At 39.1% G+C, this 18,898-nt stretch overlaps 1 protein-coding gene across 3 annotated transcripts in view; it reads right to left on the reverse strand.

Annotated features, from left to right (window-relative positions):
* The window catches only part of Csrnp3 (cysteine and serine rich nuclear protein 3), a 192,828-nt gene that overhangs the window by 8,228 nt on the left and 165,702 nt on the right, over window positions 1-18,898 (reverse strand). For all 3 annotated transcript variants that reach the window (XM_051167153.1, XM_051167154.1, XM_051167155.1), the window contains one exon: window positions 11,935-12,194. In XM_051167153.1, the coding sequence (XP_051023110.1) occupies window positions 11,935-12,194 (260 nt within the window). The remainder of the gene's footprint in view (window positions 1-11,934; window positions 12,195-18,898) is intronic.

The following is an 18,898-nucleotide window of genomic DNA, read 5'->3' on the forward strand; positions in this document are numbered from 1 at the left end:
CTATATAAAGTGTTAAAAATTAACTATTCCAAATTAAAATCATTCAGTCAACAAATGGGCATATTAACTGGTCAGTTCTTAAAAGAAGAAATACAAATGGTCAGTAATTACATGGAAAAAAAAAACTCCAACATTCTTAGCAAAAGAAAAATGCAAATTAAAAACCATTTTACCCTGGGTCAGAATTCATATCATCAAGAAAAGAAATGACAGCAAACTCTAAGGAAGTTGTCTGGAAAAAGGACACTTATACTCTGCTGGTAGGAGAGTAAATAGTGCAGCCACTAGGAAAAAATGTTCCTTAGCAAATCTCACTCAGAGCTCTCCTATGATCTAGCTATCCCATGCTGGTTATAAATGCAGGTCAGTATGCCACAGTGATTTATATATGTGCAGCCACGTTTGTTATAGCACTGTTTACAATAGCTAAGCTATGAAATCAGCCACAATTGTCTATCAACAGATGGTTAGATAAAATCTAGTACATATTCCAGTGGAGTCATTGCTTCATTTTAAGGAATGAAAAAATTGAGTCAGTTGTAGGAAAATGGATAAAACTAGAAATCATGCCAAGTTAAAGAAAAGCAGATTCAGAGAAAACAAATATTTTTTTCTCATATGATAATCTAGAACTAATATGTATATTTAAGTATATCAGATGTTCTGTCCTGTCAATGCTTTTGGAAGTTGCTTGCCTGCACTTCCTTCATATTAGATAGTTTTTCCTTCTGGGGTCTCTGATGGGGTTGAAGACTAGATAGTCACAGTATTAAAATAAGTTTAGTTAAAAGAATAAGTATCATAGTATAGTGGAATAATTACTTAAAAATAGTTAACTACAAATGGACTGGTCTTTGCAAATGTTGACTTAATGGATAATTCTTATTTTGTTGTATATAGCTTATTTTATTAAATAGAAAGGGGGAGATGAAGGAGAGATAAACCTGTTTTTTAGGATCCCAAGTGCGGGATTGGAACGGTCTTGTGAGAGAACAGGTGAGGTTAATCTATTAAAAGACCAACCACCTCATGGGGGAGCTTGATTGTTGTCATCTGAAAAGATCCCATGAACAGACTCTGGGAGGAGATGTATAAATGAGTCGAAAACTGGAGGCAGGGCTTTTGGAGACTTTTGGTAGTTTTGGCTGTTCATGGCTCCACTTCCAGATGCTCCTAGAGAGAATCACTCAAGGGAAGGCTTTGGGGCTCGGGCTCCTGCTGAGGTTCTGGGTTCTGGTTACTCCAGGTTCCATCAGAAGAAATCCTGATGATTACGCCAGGAGAATTGTTCATCGGAACTGATATCCTTACGGTTTTGTTGTGTTCCTTACTCCTCATTTCTTATTGTTTTGGTTAGTTGGGTTATAAGTGATGTATGCTCGGTTACTAAGTTGTTAATAAAATATATTGGTTAAGAAAATTGAGCCGACAAGATGTAAGTATTATTATACATAGATATTGTCATATATGTATGTAGGAGATGAAAGGAAAAGAGGGACAATATTAGGAAAGAAAGGAACTAAAGAGAGGCAACTAGGGAAAAATAAGAGGATGTGCTGAGAAAGACAAATGTAGCCTCTCTTTTCTGATATGCAGAATCTATCATTGATTTGTCTGTCTGTCTGTCTGTCGGTCTGTCTGTCTGTCTATCTGACTATCTGTGAAGCCATCCATTCATCTATCCATTCACCCATGTATATATCATCTATCTCTATCTATGAGTGACATAAAAGCAGAAGACGCACGTTTGAATGATTGAAGGAAAGGGCAATGGTGAGAGGCACATAAACAAAGTTCAACGACGTACATGTATGAGAGTGTCATGGTGAAGCCCGTTATAGTCACACTAACTGGAAAAAGTAAATAAATAAATAAATAAAACTAGGCATGGTGGTGCACACCTGTAATTCCGGTACCTGAGAAATAAAGGCAAGAGGGTTGTAAGTTTGAGGTAAGACCCAGATATATATAAAAAACCTGTTTCCAAAAACCAAGGTATAAAGATGTGCCTTGATGACAGAGCATTTGACAATCAACACACACACACACACACACACACACAAAATTATAAGCACTATCAAGAATCCTTCTCTTAAATTCTGCACTGGTTTGTGTGTGCAAGAAAAAAAAAATTAGAAGTGGAGATGAAAGAGATGCAGTGAGTAGAAACAGGTCTGATGCAATAATAATGAGTTGTTGAAACTGGGTATCAGAACCTGTTCTAAGCATTTTACCTGCATCAGTGCCTTTAGCATCGCAAGGCCTTGTAAGGTTGGCATCATCACTATATTTGTTTACCTAGTGAGAAAACTGAGACACAGAAATGATAATTTGCCCAAGGTCACAAGGGGCACCAGGTTATGATCCTAAATATCTAGTTACATACTGCTTGTACTTCCCACAGCCATGCCAAATGGACACACACCTTACATCACATGCTTTCAGGACGGGTACATGCCACTTAGTCACCGGGTGTGCCTGTGCAGACCCCGATCACAATAGGCAGGAATAAACAGACAAGGAATCTAACAGTTTTAACTCGGTTCAGAGTGATTTAAGCCTGAGCTTGACTTAACACAGAACACTTGAGAACACACAACAGACACACTTAGGATGGGATTGGCACAGCTGTGGAAAGAAAAGTTGTCAGAGGGAAGCTTACATCTGAATTTGGACCAGCAATCAGAACTGGTCTTGGTAAGTGTAAAATTCTGAATGTAAATCAATACCTGATTGTTTCGTGGTTCTTTTTGCTGTATGTAGTTTATTGTATTTATGTGTAATAATATAAATGTATAGATTAAAGAAGAAAAAATAACAAAAATTAAAAATATATTCAAAAAAGAAAAAGTGACATTCAATTTTTTCTTTCATTTTAATTGTTAATTTGTTTTTTATTTTCCTACAACTTAGTTTATTTTTACTATTTATAATTTGATACATGCACATAATGGGTTTTGAACAAATCCATCACAATTCTTGGTCCTCCAGTTCCTTCTCTATCTTCCCACTACTTTTCCCTCCCAACTTTATAAAATACTGCTGTCATTTTCTTTTAAAACCAGTAAGTTCATTTAGTGCTGCGTGTACAGGCACAGATGTAGGTCCATGTACTGGACCATGGGTAGCCTTAACTTTACTTCCCTCCATTCCAAAGTAGATAAATTCTACAGTCATAAAATATATTTTATGATCCAGGAAGCATAATATAGATAAATGCACACAAATTAAAGAAAGATATAAGGTAAGAGAAAAAATAATTATATCAAATTACAAGTAAATTAATTACTTGTCACTTTTGAGGCATGCAAGGCAAGAGACAAAGATTCACTTTGAAAGACTGACATTTATTTAATTGTTTATGGACTAGCAAGTGGACTGATTCCTTGAGTCCAATAATCTGGATAATATGTAAGTTAATGAATGCATTGTGCTCAAGCAAGTATAAGGTTCACCTTTCTGGTGCCACTAAGTACAGCAAACAACCAATTCAATGCAAAATGGTTTTGATGAGGAAAAAAAATAATGAAACTATAGATGAACTCAAATGTTAAAACGAAACTGAAAATAATAGCTCTTAAAGCACTTAAATGGTTTGTCTAGTAATAAAATATTCTAGTCCTTGCAGAGTTGGTGACACACGTAAAAATTAAAGTGGGACCGTGATTGAAAACCTACTCCATTCTAGAAGCACCAATTGAGAGCATCACAACAGGGGTGCTGCTTCTGAGAGTGACCAGAGCTGCTGCAGCAAACTCGGCATCAAGTGTAGAGCTATAGCACACTCAGCTTCAAGTGCAGAGCTCCACTGTCATCTCAGTGCACAGAAGTTTTTATTTAACCGCTGGGAAGACTGGCGCTTGCAAATGCTAGTTTGCTGAAATCTAGCTGATGTTACATACAATCAACGTCAGCATTTATGTGACCCCAAAGTCTTTCCAAACAGTCAACTAGTTTAGAGAGAAAATCCTTAAGAGTAATGGTAGAAAACATTTACAGAAAATAAAAAATAAATAAAAAAAAAGATAAAAAAAGGAAAGCAACCAAAACCAAACATAAAAAGACCAAACAAGCAAACATAAAATCATTGGATAACAGCTATGCTCTAAGACTTAGAACTGATCCCAGCACAAGAGTGGGCCAGATGACAAAGAATGGTAGGTACTTCCTTCAAATGAGCTCCTTCAGAAATACAGGGTAAGATACTTACACAGCAGAGAACATAAAAGAAAACTGATCATTAGTGTGGTGTGTGTGTGTGTGTGTGTGTGTGTGTGTGAATTCTTGCTCATGTGGAAGTGGCCTTTCTGATGGGGATACTATTAGGAGAAACTGGCCACAGCAGGGAGACCTAATGTTTGAGACTTGATTTTCTCAGCTAAGTCATTTATTCCGGTTGCATCTATCCAGCATAGCCTGTTCCCTGGTTCCACCATTCTGCATTGGTTTTGCTGGCTGATTTCACAGCTATTTCTGCTATCATACTGTGTACACACTGTGAGCAAAAGCCTCTGTCTTGTTCTCTATTCTGTTCCTGGCATGTTGATGATGCAAAGTCTCACACAATTGGTTAATAAATTGGTTTTAATAAGTAAATATATTTTCTTAATCACTATAATACTAACAGTTCCTACAGCGGGTGTGGAGCTTTAGAAGAGAGAGCAGTTTTGCCACCCCAAGTCTGCTGGGGAAAAGAAGGTAATAAACATGACACAGTACAGGATATGCAATAAAATACCCGTGCACGCTGTAGCACAAGTAAAAGGGAGAAGAAAGCAAAGGATTATAGGAAGGCGAGCTATCAAGACAGAAAGCATAATTAATTATTTGCTTTTCTGATTCCATGGGGTCTTATAAAAAAAAAAAAAACCATCATCAAAGCCGAAATGGTAGAGCAGACCTGCCAGGAAGGACTCAAACATGAGGCGAGGAAGGGCACTCAGCTGCTTCCTCGGAGACTCCGCAGTCCCAGACAATTCATGCTTCACAGCAATGAAATCGCTTAAGTCACGATTGCTCACTCTAACATCTGTGAGGAGTCTTGGGGAAAGAAGTTAAATGGTGATCAAAAATGGGAATGAATTGGTTTTTTAAAAAATGCTAATTCTGGAAAACAATATTCTAAAAAGAATGATTTAAACAGATGGCCTCAGTACAGGGGATAAATGAGAGCACTGAATACTAAACTACTGGCAGGGTTCATGAGAGAGAAAACTAACCATTTTTTTCAAATGAACTGTATGCAGAACCTCAATATAAAAAAAGCTAAAAGCAAAGTACACAGAGGCCTGGGTCTTCGGCTGTGCTGGCGCCTGTTCCCACAACACGCACATCACAGCAGGAAAGCCTGATGCTGTTCTCCTGAGACTTTGTTATAATCCTAAGAACTCAGTTTGAGGCTCTGAGAAGGTCCTATCCATACATACCCTTCACATGAAGCAGTAGTATCTACTTAATGAGTGCGGTTGGATAGGGAAAACAGTCCTAAAAACTCGACTTCTGTCCAGGAACAAGACTTGCATCATTTATATCCATGAGTGACAGTGGCTCTTACTGGCAAGAATTCCTGATGGAGGTGATAGTGGGGCGATGCAGGGGCTACTGTCCCATTCCTCCTAAGGATCACTGCTTTGACAGATTTTCCCAAACTTAGCTCTGCCATGTAAAATATGGCTTTAAAATCAAAACCCGGATAAGGACAACAAGACCACCTGTTAAAATTCAACCAAACTTTACTAATCACTCTACATTTAAGATTAAAGAGAGCTCTACACCTGGAGATACTAAAGCTTTTATTTATGTCATGATACATGTTTGGCTTAGAAGGATTAAGGTTTGCCTGCTTGCTTAGCGTTTCTTTTGCTTTCTTCTTTGTTTTACATACTTCATATGAACAAATTGATCAAGATCCCTGAAGCAATTGTAATCATCATGTGCACCTACCGAAAGAACATACGTGAGTTGGAAGTGGACAATGTAATACGTTCCTGTACAGTTGGCTGATCTGTTGGACTAGGTCAAGTATCATGAGGAGGGTACTAGTACACAGGATTGTATGGGGCTGGGTAATCCAGGGCAACAAAATCCCTGCACTGGTAGACTCAGAACTGGGGATGTTTGACACTACAGAACAGAAATACATAGAAACCATAAACTATGTTCAGATATGTGGATGTCTTCAAGCACTGCTTTTAAACATTTGGACTTCAGAAAAATCAACACATTTTGAGTTTCACCGTACAGATTTGGGATGAAAGGTGTGGAATATGGTAGCAGGTTTCTCTGTGAAAGAAGGAACTCTCTGTTAAAGCTGTGTAAATACAATATACCATTTTCAAAAGTAATGTGCTCTGGGTAACCACAGATGAGTAATTCTGGCTGGTGTGTACAAGACACATATTGAGTAAAAGAATTCCTAGGATGACCCCATTTATACGATCTTTGGCAAACTGAAGGAAAACATTCATAATACTTTGATACTTAGTCAATTTTATATTATTATATTTCTTCAGTTTATTAGCTATGACCTTCAGGTGGCAAATTAAAACCAATTTAATCACTTCAGCCAGTGCTTATGCAACATAAAGAGGCCTCCTAGGTCAATAAATAAGTCATCTGAAATCATAAAAAGTCTTTGGAATCCATATCACCACAGAAGTCACCAGAAAGGATAATATTAACACATAAAATTCATCTTTTCTAAAATTCATCCTTCCTTCTGGTTTAGATGAATATTGCCTCTTTCAGTGGGACATAATAAGCCAGGATGCATCCAGCAGCACGCCTGTAAATGCTTAAGCTATTGACACTGTGAAAACACAGTTATCATTGCTCGTGTTTAACAAGTTCTGGGGCTTAAATACTCCCTTCCTAGTTAATTTTGAGATACCATGGGGAAGAATGAAAACACAATTCATTCGAGTAAGCAACATCACTGGGTAAACTCCACATCAAATTAGGAGAATTTATGCAGTATTTTTCCTGAATTAAAAAAGTAATATTTCTTGTACAGGAAGAATGTAAAGATTTGATTACACGTGCTTCATTGTTCCCTGTCAACTAAAATACTGCAATATTTTGAAAGAATACATTCTTAAGTATATAATACAGACAAATGGGGTAGGAACACACCCTGTCAGTCTCTGTCACTTTGGTTAGGTATATTTTCTCTGTACTTGTCAAAATAGGTTGTGTATATGTGCATAAAGCAGAGCAGGTACTTGGCACAACAAAATTTTCCATTTGGTGCTGAAGCTTGCCTAAGTTGCATTTTAGAAGCTTTGCGACTTAGTATGTCCCAAAGCAATTTCTACAGAGTCTAACATAGATGTTCTGAACAGTAATTAGCTCTCGGTGATACCATGACCAATAAGAGAAGACAACCCTAAAAACGAACTGCAACATAAGGAATAAAATTGAAAGCACATCTATAAATGTTGAAACTATGGATTTGAGAGATAATTCATCCATCTCTTTGGAGTGCCTAATCCCATGCATGTCCAAGGACATCTAAGTACTGAGGCTGCATAATTAATCTCAAGACTTCTGAACAGGTGCAGTGAGCTGGGCTCGAGGTGAAGTGGAGAATTAGAAACTGTGTGGGTAAGTCACTAAATGGCTAGAGTACTCACTAGTCTGAGATTTTTGAGTGGAAAATATTTAGATAGATTTTTTTCTAGGATTCATCATTAAAAGTTGGCTACCCTCTTTGCTTTAAATTTGGAAAGAGGAGCCAGTAACCAAGTGCAGCTCATGAACACCCAATGAAGAAACTGAGACAAGTGTACCGTCTTGGAGAGCAGCTAGGGATGGTAACCAAAAGTGAAGAACAGACAGAGCTTTGATGCCAGAAATAGAGGAAGGATGATTTGGATGGTAGAGACACTGGCAAGGAGAGGCGAGTTGCATCTGCAGAAGCAACATTCAATTCCTCAGAGCAATGCAGTAGAGTTAGCCCTCTAGAATCATAGAAACCAGAGGCAACTAGGACATCGACCCTCTGTGGGACCTCCAAACAGCTGCTGGATGCATTCCCCAGAAACAGAAGAGAGGGAGAGAGGGGAGAGGAGAAGGGGGAGGGGGAGGGAGGGAAGGAAGGGGGGGAGGGAGAGGCGAGAGATAGGAGGAGGAGAGTGAGAGAGGAGAGAGAGGGAGGGAGAGAGGGGAGGAGAGAGAGAGGGAGGAGAGGAGAGAGGGGGGGAGAGGGAGGGGGAGAGAGAGGAGGGGAGAGAGGAGAGAGAGAGAGAGAGAGAGAGAGAGAGAGAGAGAGAGAGAGAGAGAGAGAGAGAGAGAGAGAGAGAGAGCGCAATGTAATTGTTCCAGAGTGTGGTACAGATGATTAAATCCAAGCATTTAATTTGCAAAGCAGTATAGTATTACAATGACTACATTGATTACCATGAAGTGTGTGACATCTGAATGGGCTTGACAGGAAGAAGAAAACTGTACTCTGTAATTTAGCAACCTAAAGCTACTTATTTCTTCTAGGAACACACATTTTATTCAATTAGTTTTCTCCATTACTTATTTATAGTCAATGTGTGAAGCATCCATGGTGCCAACAAAAATGATACACTTGAAAGCTTCCAATAAAATTGGGTTTATTCTACAAATCTAAGTGTCTGTATCTATATGCTTTCTTGATATCTGTATAACTCATAACCCAGGAAATGAATTACCAAAGTAGAGGCGATTTTATAGTGAAAACCTAAACTTCTATTCTTGATTTATTGCCAAAATGTTTATTATAAGGAAACTTCAAGAAGCATGTATAAATAGCTCCTCTGTTTGAAACTCAGTGGATTTTCCGGGACATTCAGAAGCATTGGGTGTGAGGGCTTTATCATTGCTGTAAAAGATCATTGTCTTTTCAAATAAGTAAAGTGAAAGTCCTGGGGTTACTGTGCCTCCTATATGAGGCCTGGGGGGAAGGTTCAATGTGTCACACAGGCTATTTCTGTATTACTCCACTGAGAGTTTACTGACACTCCCAGAATACCATCTCAGGAAAAAGCCATTTGCAGTAAGTTTCTCTCTCTTTCTCTTTCTCCCCATCCCTGTCTCAGTAAGGTTTTGCTAATATCCCTACTCTATTTGGAGTGTTGAGAGTACAGGTGTGTACCACTATAGCCAGCAGCAAAGCACATCATTAGCAATCCTTTCTCTCCTCTTTGGACCGCCATCCGCACCAAGGTTTTTCTGTTCTTCCCACTCAAAGCCATGGAATCAATGTTGCCACATTGCCTTCACAGAGCAATTTGTACTTCAAAACAAAAGTGTTATAGGGCAGAAGAGGGAGAGAGGGTGGGAATGGGAAGATACAAGTGAGGGGATAACAATCTGATTAAAGGGGGTGAAAACTGCATAAATTATAATAAAAAAAGAAGAAAAAGAAAAGCAAAATTCCTAGTATTGGTGAAATTTTTGGCACAACTGTCATTTTGTGCTAGTTAATTTGGGACTTGAGATAATTAAACCTTAGACAAGTATAATTCATGACATTTTTTAAAGCATAAAAATTAGTGCTAGAAGAACTGCAGTGAAAGCACACAGGCTTTTCCTTCCATATTTTGGAGTACTGGTCTACCCTGCGGTGAGGTTCTTGCTTCTGAGTACATGTGTACTAAATTCAGAGAGGCTAAGTTCAGATCACTGCAGAATCCCCTCACTGTTAGCCTCCTGGTCATTTGGACAAAGGGACAATAACCAACTGTCTTACATCCACAACCTCACCAAAGGGAAGGCTGCATGTTTTCCCATGAGAATGAAAGCCTAAGGAGTAACACCTGCCTGGATGACCCCTACTGGGGTTACTGCTTGTCCTTAGCTATCCCTAAGCGTGACTTTACAAATGACTAATAGCAGTGCTCCTTTCATTCTTCTTTTCTTGTTCTGCTTCTTAGAAAAGAGATGGAAAGAGGAGGAAGAATTACAGCATAAGAGTAGCTCAGTGCTTCCTGTGGGAAGGCTGCTGTGGCTTGCAGTTCCTTCACAGAATCACACAAAAGATCACCATTGTTAGGCCTTTTGGTTCTCAGAAGGCTCTACAGTCTCTCAGCTGATAGAATCAATTGCACACAGCACCAAGCCCTGGAAAAAAGGACAGAGTGTCCTTTCTAGTTTCTAAGTGGGATGATCAATTAACTTAATAATAAGAAAGGCCAAAATAATAACAACTGGCTTCCTACTTGACGAGGTGGTTCTTTGCTGCCTATGTGATTTTTTTTTTTTTTAATATCAGTTACGTTCTGATGATTTTATTCCACTAGGCTTTAAATTTAGTCATATGTAGAGAATGCATAGCAAATAAGAAAGTCACCTAGTGATTGGCAACATTGCTTTAGTAATATTTGAACTTGGAGAATTATGTCATCTTTGGGGGAGGCGGTGGAGTTAGTTTGCAAAGAAAGGCTAGAGTTCTGAAGCCAAGTAAATAATCATTGCTAAATTAAGGACATGGCAATCAGGGAGAAAAACCAAAACCAACCATGATAAGGAACTTTCTGTGAGACTTGTCAAACATACTGGCAAAGGAAATGTGAGACAGCCTCAGAGCTGAGTTGTGTCCAGCTGAATTGAATTTAACTGTTTTTTTTTTTTCACACAGGTGAAAACAGGCATATAAACCAACAGTAAAATATCGAAAGAAGAAGGTATCGTGAAGCACATGCCACACCTCTGCTTTCATTTATTAAAGGCAAGGGTGACGAAGATTCTTATGGTGCTTCAGGAACTTAATGAATGAGTTTATGGGGACTACTCCCCAAATGTTTTCTTGGTCACTAGATATCAATGTGAGGGTGTTTTTAAACATCAATAGGTGATAAGTCAATGCTTCTAGTCAGCAAAAGGCATTTTCTGCATTTTGTTTTCTCCACCGAAGATACTGTCCTCACACTTCTTTGTTCAAATTATTATTATTATTATTATTAATTAATTAATTAATTAATTAATTTATTTATTTATTTATTTACATCACATCGCAATTGTAATCCCCTTCCTCCTATCTTCCTGTTCCCGCCCTCCCTCCCTTTCCCATTCTATTCCCCTCCCAATGACCTCCTCCCCCACTGACAACATAACCGCCTTCCAACTCATGTTCGAGCAAGACCTCATTGTACATTCTCACCCTTTTCCTGTGTGTCTATGTCGTAGAAAGCAAGCAATAGTGTGCTACCTCCAGCCAGCCATCTGTAAGCCAGAGCCCTGTTTCCAGCTATCCCTCTGTCCTTGCCAGCTCACCACCCAGGACTACCTATCTTAGCTCCTAAGTCCCTGTTTTGAACATCTCTTTTCCTCTCTGTTGTGTTCACTCCAATCTACCCTCCCCTCCCCTGTCTCCTGGTCAACTCTAACAGCCCCTTCCCTGGCCTGACTGTACACCTCTCCTCTCTTAACACGGCCTCTTCACCCTCAAACTATTATCACCCACTTACATGGCTGTCAGATCTTCCTCTCCCTTCTCCCAGGAGGATTTCTTGACTTCCTGATCACATGTGTTTCCTGTCAAAGACTTTTATAACATCTTACAGATTTCCTTCAAAACCCTGAATGAAATTTTGATTCAGTTTCCTTTGACCACTTGGTTGATATTTTCCTTTTCTACTAAAATGTAAATTCCCATAGACACAGAACCACATCTATTTTTAGCTTCCTGCTAGGCCCAGTCCAAGCGACTCATAAAGGTGTGCATGATGTAGCACCGTCTAATAGTAAATCTTTGTGGAATTGATGAATAAATAACACCAGATAAGCATCCTGTGATGAGAGCCTACTTTATAAAAAGAAGGAGGAAAAGAAAAGAAGAATGGAAACAGAAGAAAAGGACTCTGGGCAGCTTGTCTATCATGGCAAATAGAGCCTGGTCCATGAATACAAATGGTTAGCTCAGAGGCTGTAATATGAGATGTTGAAAATAACCCATTTATGTTTCACCTTTAGTTTTAGAGAGTTGAGCTTTTCTTCCCTGAGGTGCTCTCTCAGCATCTCCCGGTGCAGCCGCTCTTGCTCTCTTGCAAACTCGCCCAGGGTGTACTGGCGCACGCTGTTATGACGGCTGGACATCCCCAGAGTGCTGCCCCCCTGGCTGGGCACACTGGTGAAGCCCTGCCTCCTGGTGAAGTAGTACACGGTGACACAGCTGAAATGCACATTCTTCGTTCTCAGCCGTTTTTCCCTTTTGAGGATGGAGGAAGCTGGAAGAGAAAGAAGCTGGTCAGTAAAGCACAGGGCAGGAGCTCCCAGATGATGCCAAGAGCACCCTGGATCCTGAGTCTATGGAGGATCAGGATGTTAGGAGCCTTGCAGGCTTAAAAAATACTGAATTCCAGAGCTGGGGAAAAAAAGGCTTTTAATTTCCTTTCTTAAATTTTTTCCTAGGCAGGATAGAGTATATATTCAATTTTTTTCTGTAATGGCTGTCCAAGGAAAGCATCTGGAGAGTTGACAATTATTTTCTGGAATTAGCAGCAGAATTTTATTCCTCATTTCCTTGAATCTCTTGATGTTTGGATTTCTAGATTTCATACAGGAAAGTCACAACATGTAACCCTCCATACCTTTGGTATCATTTTTAAGAGTATGTGTGGCATTAAAAAAAAAATCAAAATAAGTGAAAGAAATAAGTTCTAATATTCTACAGCAAAGAAAGATGGTTATACATAAAATTTATTCAATATTTTATAAAGAATAAGATGAAAAGCACTGAAGGGTTCCAAGGCAAAGAAATGGCAACCATTTCTGGAAATGCTAAATATAGCCTATCGATTATTGCAAACTACATAGATATACATATTGAAAAAAATTGGCTGTGCACTGTGGGTCTATTCAATTGTCACATGACAATAGAAATGCATTGCCCCTAATACTGAAAAGATTAAAATAACACAAAGTAATAAAAATCCACAAAAAATAGTTTATTGACACTGCTTGAATATTTTAACAACCTCATTCTAAGACAAATTTCGTTAGGTAACATAGTGCCCCTTCTGCCTTAAGTAGCATTTTATAGACAACGCTATCATAACACAAGCACTGAGATAACTAAAAATGCCATAGGACATTTCAGGATTGCTTTCTCTTCATGTTACTTTTTTTAATTAACAAATTTGTAATGTTTTTGTATACATCAGTGATGTTACACCATGGAACTGCCAAACCAAGTTAATTAATGTTTCATATGGTGATGACTGTAACCTTTATTATTAGTTGTGGGAACAGAAGAATGGACTGAGAGTGAGGAGAGTTTGGGTACACACTAAGACTGAGCAAAAGAAAGTTGTGTGTTACCACCAAGACCTCTTGAAGCTGGAAAACAGGATGGGCTATCAGGTTGAGTACCTTTATTCTATGGTGGAACAGGCCAGACTTAAGGACTCCAAGTGACTACATCTAATATAATTAGAGTCCAATGTAACCTCAAGCCTAAAAGTCCCAATGTTATGTCACATGGTAAGTTGATTTCTTGATGGGAGAAGGACGTCACTCAAGAAAACGAAAAGCATTCACACTTGTAGACATGTTGAAGTCCTTTGGAGTAGACTTCATTTGGAAATAGGATCCTTATCGATACAGTCAGATTAAAATGAAATCATTAGTGACCCTAATCCAATAAGATATGCGGCCTTATTTAAAAAAATGAAATCTGGACACAGACTTAGAAAGAAGGATGATAATGGGAAGAGACACAGAAAGGAACACCATAGGAAGGTGGACACAGATACTGAGTTCAGACAGTCATGGATGCCACCAAAGTAGAAGGATGCAAGGAGAAATACTTCCCTGTGACTTGCAGAAGGACCGTGACCCAGCCAACATCATGGCCTACAGAATTATAAGGAAGAAGATTTGTGTGGATCTCAGCCACTCTCTTCATGGAGCAGCTTTATGGAAGCTGTGCGAAAGCACGCACACTCATGAGGATTAAAAGATGATGAATATGAAGGCCACAGACAGCAAGACACCATCATCACACACTTACAGGAAGGTTGGTAGGACGTATCTCATTTTGTAGACTTATTTACATAATGAACACTAATAGGGGCACTATGTGCCAGAAAGGATGCACCTGTGGAAAAACCTTGGACCATGATGCTTCCCTGGCTGGAGCTCAGAATGAGGAGCCTCAAAGATTAGATAGGAAGAGAAGGGCATTGTTGTGAAAATTCAACTTTCTTTTAAAAAAGAAAGGTTAGGAAACCTTTTGCCAGGCCTGGTGGCAAGCTCCCTTACATTGCCAGGCCCTTTCCATCTTTTCTATTATTTTTACCTCCTCCGAAGAGATTTCCAGAAAGCAAATGCTTTCACATGTGCATATCATTTAAAGACTTATTTGCATAGCCTTGCAAATTACTTATTGCACCATCCTTGTGTTCCGGGCAGCAGAGACAGTTTTTAACTTTGATTTAAAGATTCTGGTCTGCTTCGTAACTGTAAGCTTAAATCATCCCAAAACAGAGAAGACTGTGAAGATGTAAGGCATCCCCATAAAAAGCAAAATTCTATCAACAGATCTGAAGCTTTGATCTGTCCCTGACTGACTGGCAGGTGAAGCAGAACTCTCCAGGCTTTAGGGGGAAATCCCTCCATTTGTTTGCTCTGGTTATCATTAAAGCAATAATCTTAAGACATTACCCTTCAGAGCCATAACTGTAGAGACCAGCAGGAAGTATTTAATGTACTCATTTAGGGTTGCTATCATAAATACCTCTGACAAGTTGTGGCTTAATGTTTAGAAAATCAGTGGCTCTCTAGACAAATTATTTTTTAACAATGTGTTTAATTTTAAGAAATTTGCATCCATTTGAATGTACCTATTATGTTACCTCTTTCCCAAAGCTAATTTAACCACCCTGTTTTGAGACAGATGTTTTGAGGTAGACAATGGGGGAGAGGGCAAACACTCATCAGTTGTGTCCTGGGTAGGGGCTAACACTATAAAAATGCATTAGAGATATTGCCTCCTCCTGTTTGCTAGGGGTTACGATGCACACACATGGCTTTAATATTATAAACAGCACTGTAAAGACAATGATCTAAAAGATGATGAAAGGAAAGACACTGAAATACTCTAAATTCAATCTAATAGATCTTTCTGTGGGTTTCTAGAACTTTAGGACACATCAAGGACCCTCTTCTGGCAGTTAAAGCAGGGCTCTACCATGGGCCGTTAGGAGGTGTCACTTGCCTCCAGGCTTTACTATAACTAACCACACAACATGGAATCATTAAAAAAAAAAACAATCTGTATTATTCATGCCTCAGAAAAAGGCTTGGTTCACTTAGCACATCTGCCTCAGGGAATCTAAGCATCCCTGAGACACCTGTATATCACACACACACACACACACACACACACACACACACACACACACACACACACACACACACATCATTCGCGCCTTTTACAGAATGAATGAACTCGACTTTGTGTGTCTGCAGAGCTCATTTATATACTTTACTGCAGTGGGATCAAGAGCTAGAAAAAGGAAGACGAGAATGTGGCTTTTAATATTGCTTTCAAGAAAGGCAGTTTTCATATTCCATATGGATTTGAAACATCTTTCAGCTTATTTCCTTTTGTCCAACCACTATCACCCTGACACAAAAGCATCTAAGCATGACACTGCCACATCTCCTCCAGACGACAGCTCTTTGGGTGCACCCTGGAGCCTATGTGGCAGTATGAAACACTGTTTCAGAACCAAAATGGTGAAACTCCAAAGGTTAGAAAATGCATGAACTCAGCTGAGCGTGGTGGTGCACGCCTTTAATCCCAGCACTCAGGAGGCAGCGGCAGGTGGATTGCTGTGAGTTCAAGGACAACCTGGCCTACAGAGTGAGTCCAGGACAGCCAAGGCTACCAGAGAAACCCTGTCTTAAAAAAAAAAAAAAAAAAAAAAAAGAAAGAAAAGAAAGAAAGAAAATGCATAAACTCACAACACCAAGGTAAGAATACAGATAAATAACAGAATCTACATAGTGTTATATAAAAGAGGAAGTCACAGATACAGTGAATTAAAAACATAAACCCAAACCTAAGAATTAGATCATAATTGGCCATGTTTTAAAGGAAGCAGTGTGCCCTGAATGGGTAAATATTCAGCATTTCCTAATCTAATAAAAAACGTGACTGAAGAAGAAGAAGGAGGAGGAGGAGAACAACAACGACAACAACAACAACAAGCAGAAAACAAACAGGAACCAGGCATTGTGGCATGTATCTATAATCCTAGTACTTGCCTAGCACTTAAGAAGCGAAGGCAGGATGATTAGAAGTGCAAGGCTAGCCTGGTTTACATAGTGAGTTTCAGGTCATACTGAGATACTGCCTTAAAGAAAAAAAGAAGAAAGGAAGGAAGGAAGGAAGGAAGGAAGGAAGGAAGGAAAGGAAATGATCATTGTCTACAACAATACTACCTGAAACACAGGCATTGTCAGAAGTTGAACAAGTCAGCAAATGAAAGTTAATCAATCTAGTTGAATCCTATTAGGCTCCGAGAAATTCCAGCTGACTTTGTCCTACTTCGTGAGTATTGTGAGGGGAAAAATACAAAACTGGGTGGGCAGGGAGTTGGTGGAGGATCTGCGAGGAGTTAGGGAACCTAATGAATATGATCACTATATGAAATTCACAAAAATAAAAACATTACTCTAAAAAAATCAAAACCACCTGTTCTTATAGGCTATAACACATCCTCAAGACTACAAGTGTTTCTGCCTGATTTGTCAGTTTTATTTTTTCCTGACTATTTTTTTTTTTATCTATAATCAAGCCATTTGTAAACACTACTACTGTGTGTATTTTCCACTGTTGATCTCTGCACACACAACCCACACAGTGGCCCAGATCGGGATGTGAACCATAGATTCCACTATAGAGAGAGCTACGCAGAACAAATGCAAGGTGGCCACTATCATCAGACTCTCTTGTTCCTTCTGATAGCAATAACCATCAAAAAGTTTTGGTGGTGGCAGAAATAGGAAGTGGAGCTGTGCATTTTTACATTAAATTTGACACATGGAAGTTGAAATCTCACTCTTCAGTCTTACGTTAAACAAAGGGAAAATTTAATTTTACCTTTTAAGTACAGAGTCAACAATACACTTATATCTCCCATGCTTGATTCTCAAAAGGAAAATGCCAATGAACTGTTAAGTCCACACAGAGTTTATTTTTAGATTTTGAGGAAAGTCTGGTAGAAGTAAACTGAAACTGCTAAAATCACCTTGTACTTTTTGTTGTTAGAAAAACCCAGGCACTAAGAAAGTGTATGTGTTTTGAAATCACGCAGATAAAATTAATATGGGATTCTAAAGTGTAAAAATTGGTTCTTACCTTTTGAAGGTAAGATTCAATTGTCAATCTGGGAAACTTAGCTTAAAGAGGACCCAGTTTTACCAGTAATCATCTTAGGTAGAAATTAAGAGAAGCCCAGTAAAGATCAACTTAGTCTTAATAAACATCTTCTACAGACTTCCTGTGATCAGATTGTCAGGCCAGGGCTGCTGCTGGTAGGATGTCATATGTGACATGTACGCACGGCGTGGTCTTAACTGCACGTGAGGAACTGAAATGGGCCCTAGTGACCAAGATAAACCTGGAGAGTGAGGTCCAACTCGTATCCAAAGCAATGCTGCCTCGTTCTAGCTGACCCCTTTATTCATCTGAGTCACATTTGAAGTTTTCCTAATATACAGACCCCAGTCATATTTTCAAATTTATTTAGCTCAAGTATTTAGGGCAGTTCCTTTACATGAGGGAAACTTCAAAGGGCTGGAATTACTGAGAAAGTATGCTGAAGCTTGGCTGCATGAAAAGCAAAGTGAAAGCGAAGGCTAATTGAAAATATTCTCTTTAGAACCATCAACGAATTTCAATTTACTTTAAGTACATGATGTAACTTGACTATTTACCTACCTATAGCCAAATCAGTGAAAAGTGCCAGACTCAATGAAACAAGTTATGGTGTGGTTTCTTCCTTCTTTTCTTTCTTTATTTTTTAAAGTTTGATTTTATTATTTTTTATTAATTTATTCAGATTACAACTCAATTGTTATCCCATCACTTGTATCCTCTGGTTCCTCCCTCCCTCCCGCCTCCACCCTATTCCCCTCCCCTAGATCCATGACTGGGGGGGGACCTCTTCCCCCACTTTATGGTCACAGGCTATCAAGTCTCATCTTGGTAGCCTGCCTATTCTTTCTTTGAGTGCCACCAGGGCTCCCCACCAAGGGGAGGTGGTCAAATATGGGGCACCAGAGTTCATGTCAGAGTTAGTCCCTGCTCTCCACATAAATGTGGAGAATGTCCTGTCCGTTGGCTAGATCAGAGTAGGGGTTCAATGTTTACTACTTGTATTATCCTTGGTTAGTGCAATAGTTTGAACAGACACCCCTGGGCCCTGATTCTCCCATTACGATGTTCTTATAGGTTTCTAAGATCCTCTGGATTCTTCTATTTCCCCATCTCCTATATTTCTCTTACCTAGAGTCCCAATAGGATATTCTCACATCTATCCCAATCTCCTGGTAAGTGAAGACTTTCATGGGACATGCCTCTTGGGCTAGTGACCAATTATAAGTGACTATATACCATGTGAATCTTTCTGCTTCATTTCTTTCTTTTTAAAAAAAAATTAATTTATTCACTTTACATCCTATTGTAGCTCCCTCCTTCATCTCCTCTTGGCCCTACTCTCCCTCCCACTTACCCCCATCCCTAGTCCCTAGGCTTCAGAAAGGGGGAGCCCGCATCCCTTACCAACTGATCTCAGACTCTGTGGTACATTTATCTTCACAATGTAATATTACTCAGCTATATTAAAAACAAGGACATCATGAAATTTGTAGGAAAATGGATCTGGAAAAAATCATCCAGAGTAAAGTAAGCCAGACCCAG

This window comes from Acomys russatus, chromosome 24, assembly GCF_903995435.1.
Source record: "Acomys russatus chromosome 24, mAcoRus1.1, whole genome shotgun sequence".
Classification (NCBI taxonomy): Eukaryota; Metazoa; Chordata; class Mammalia; order Rodentia; family Muridae; genus Acomys; species Acomys russatus.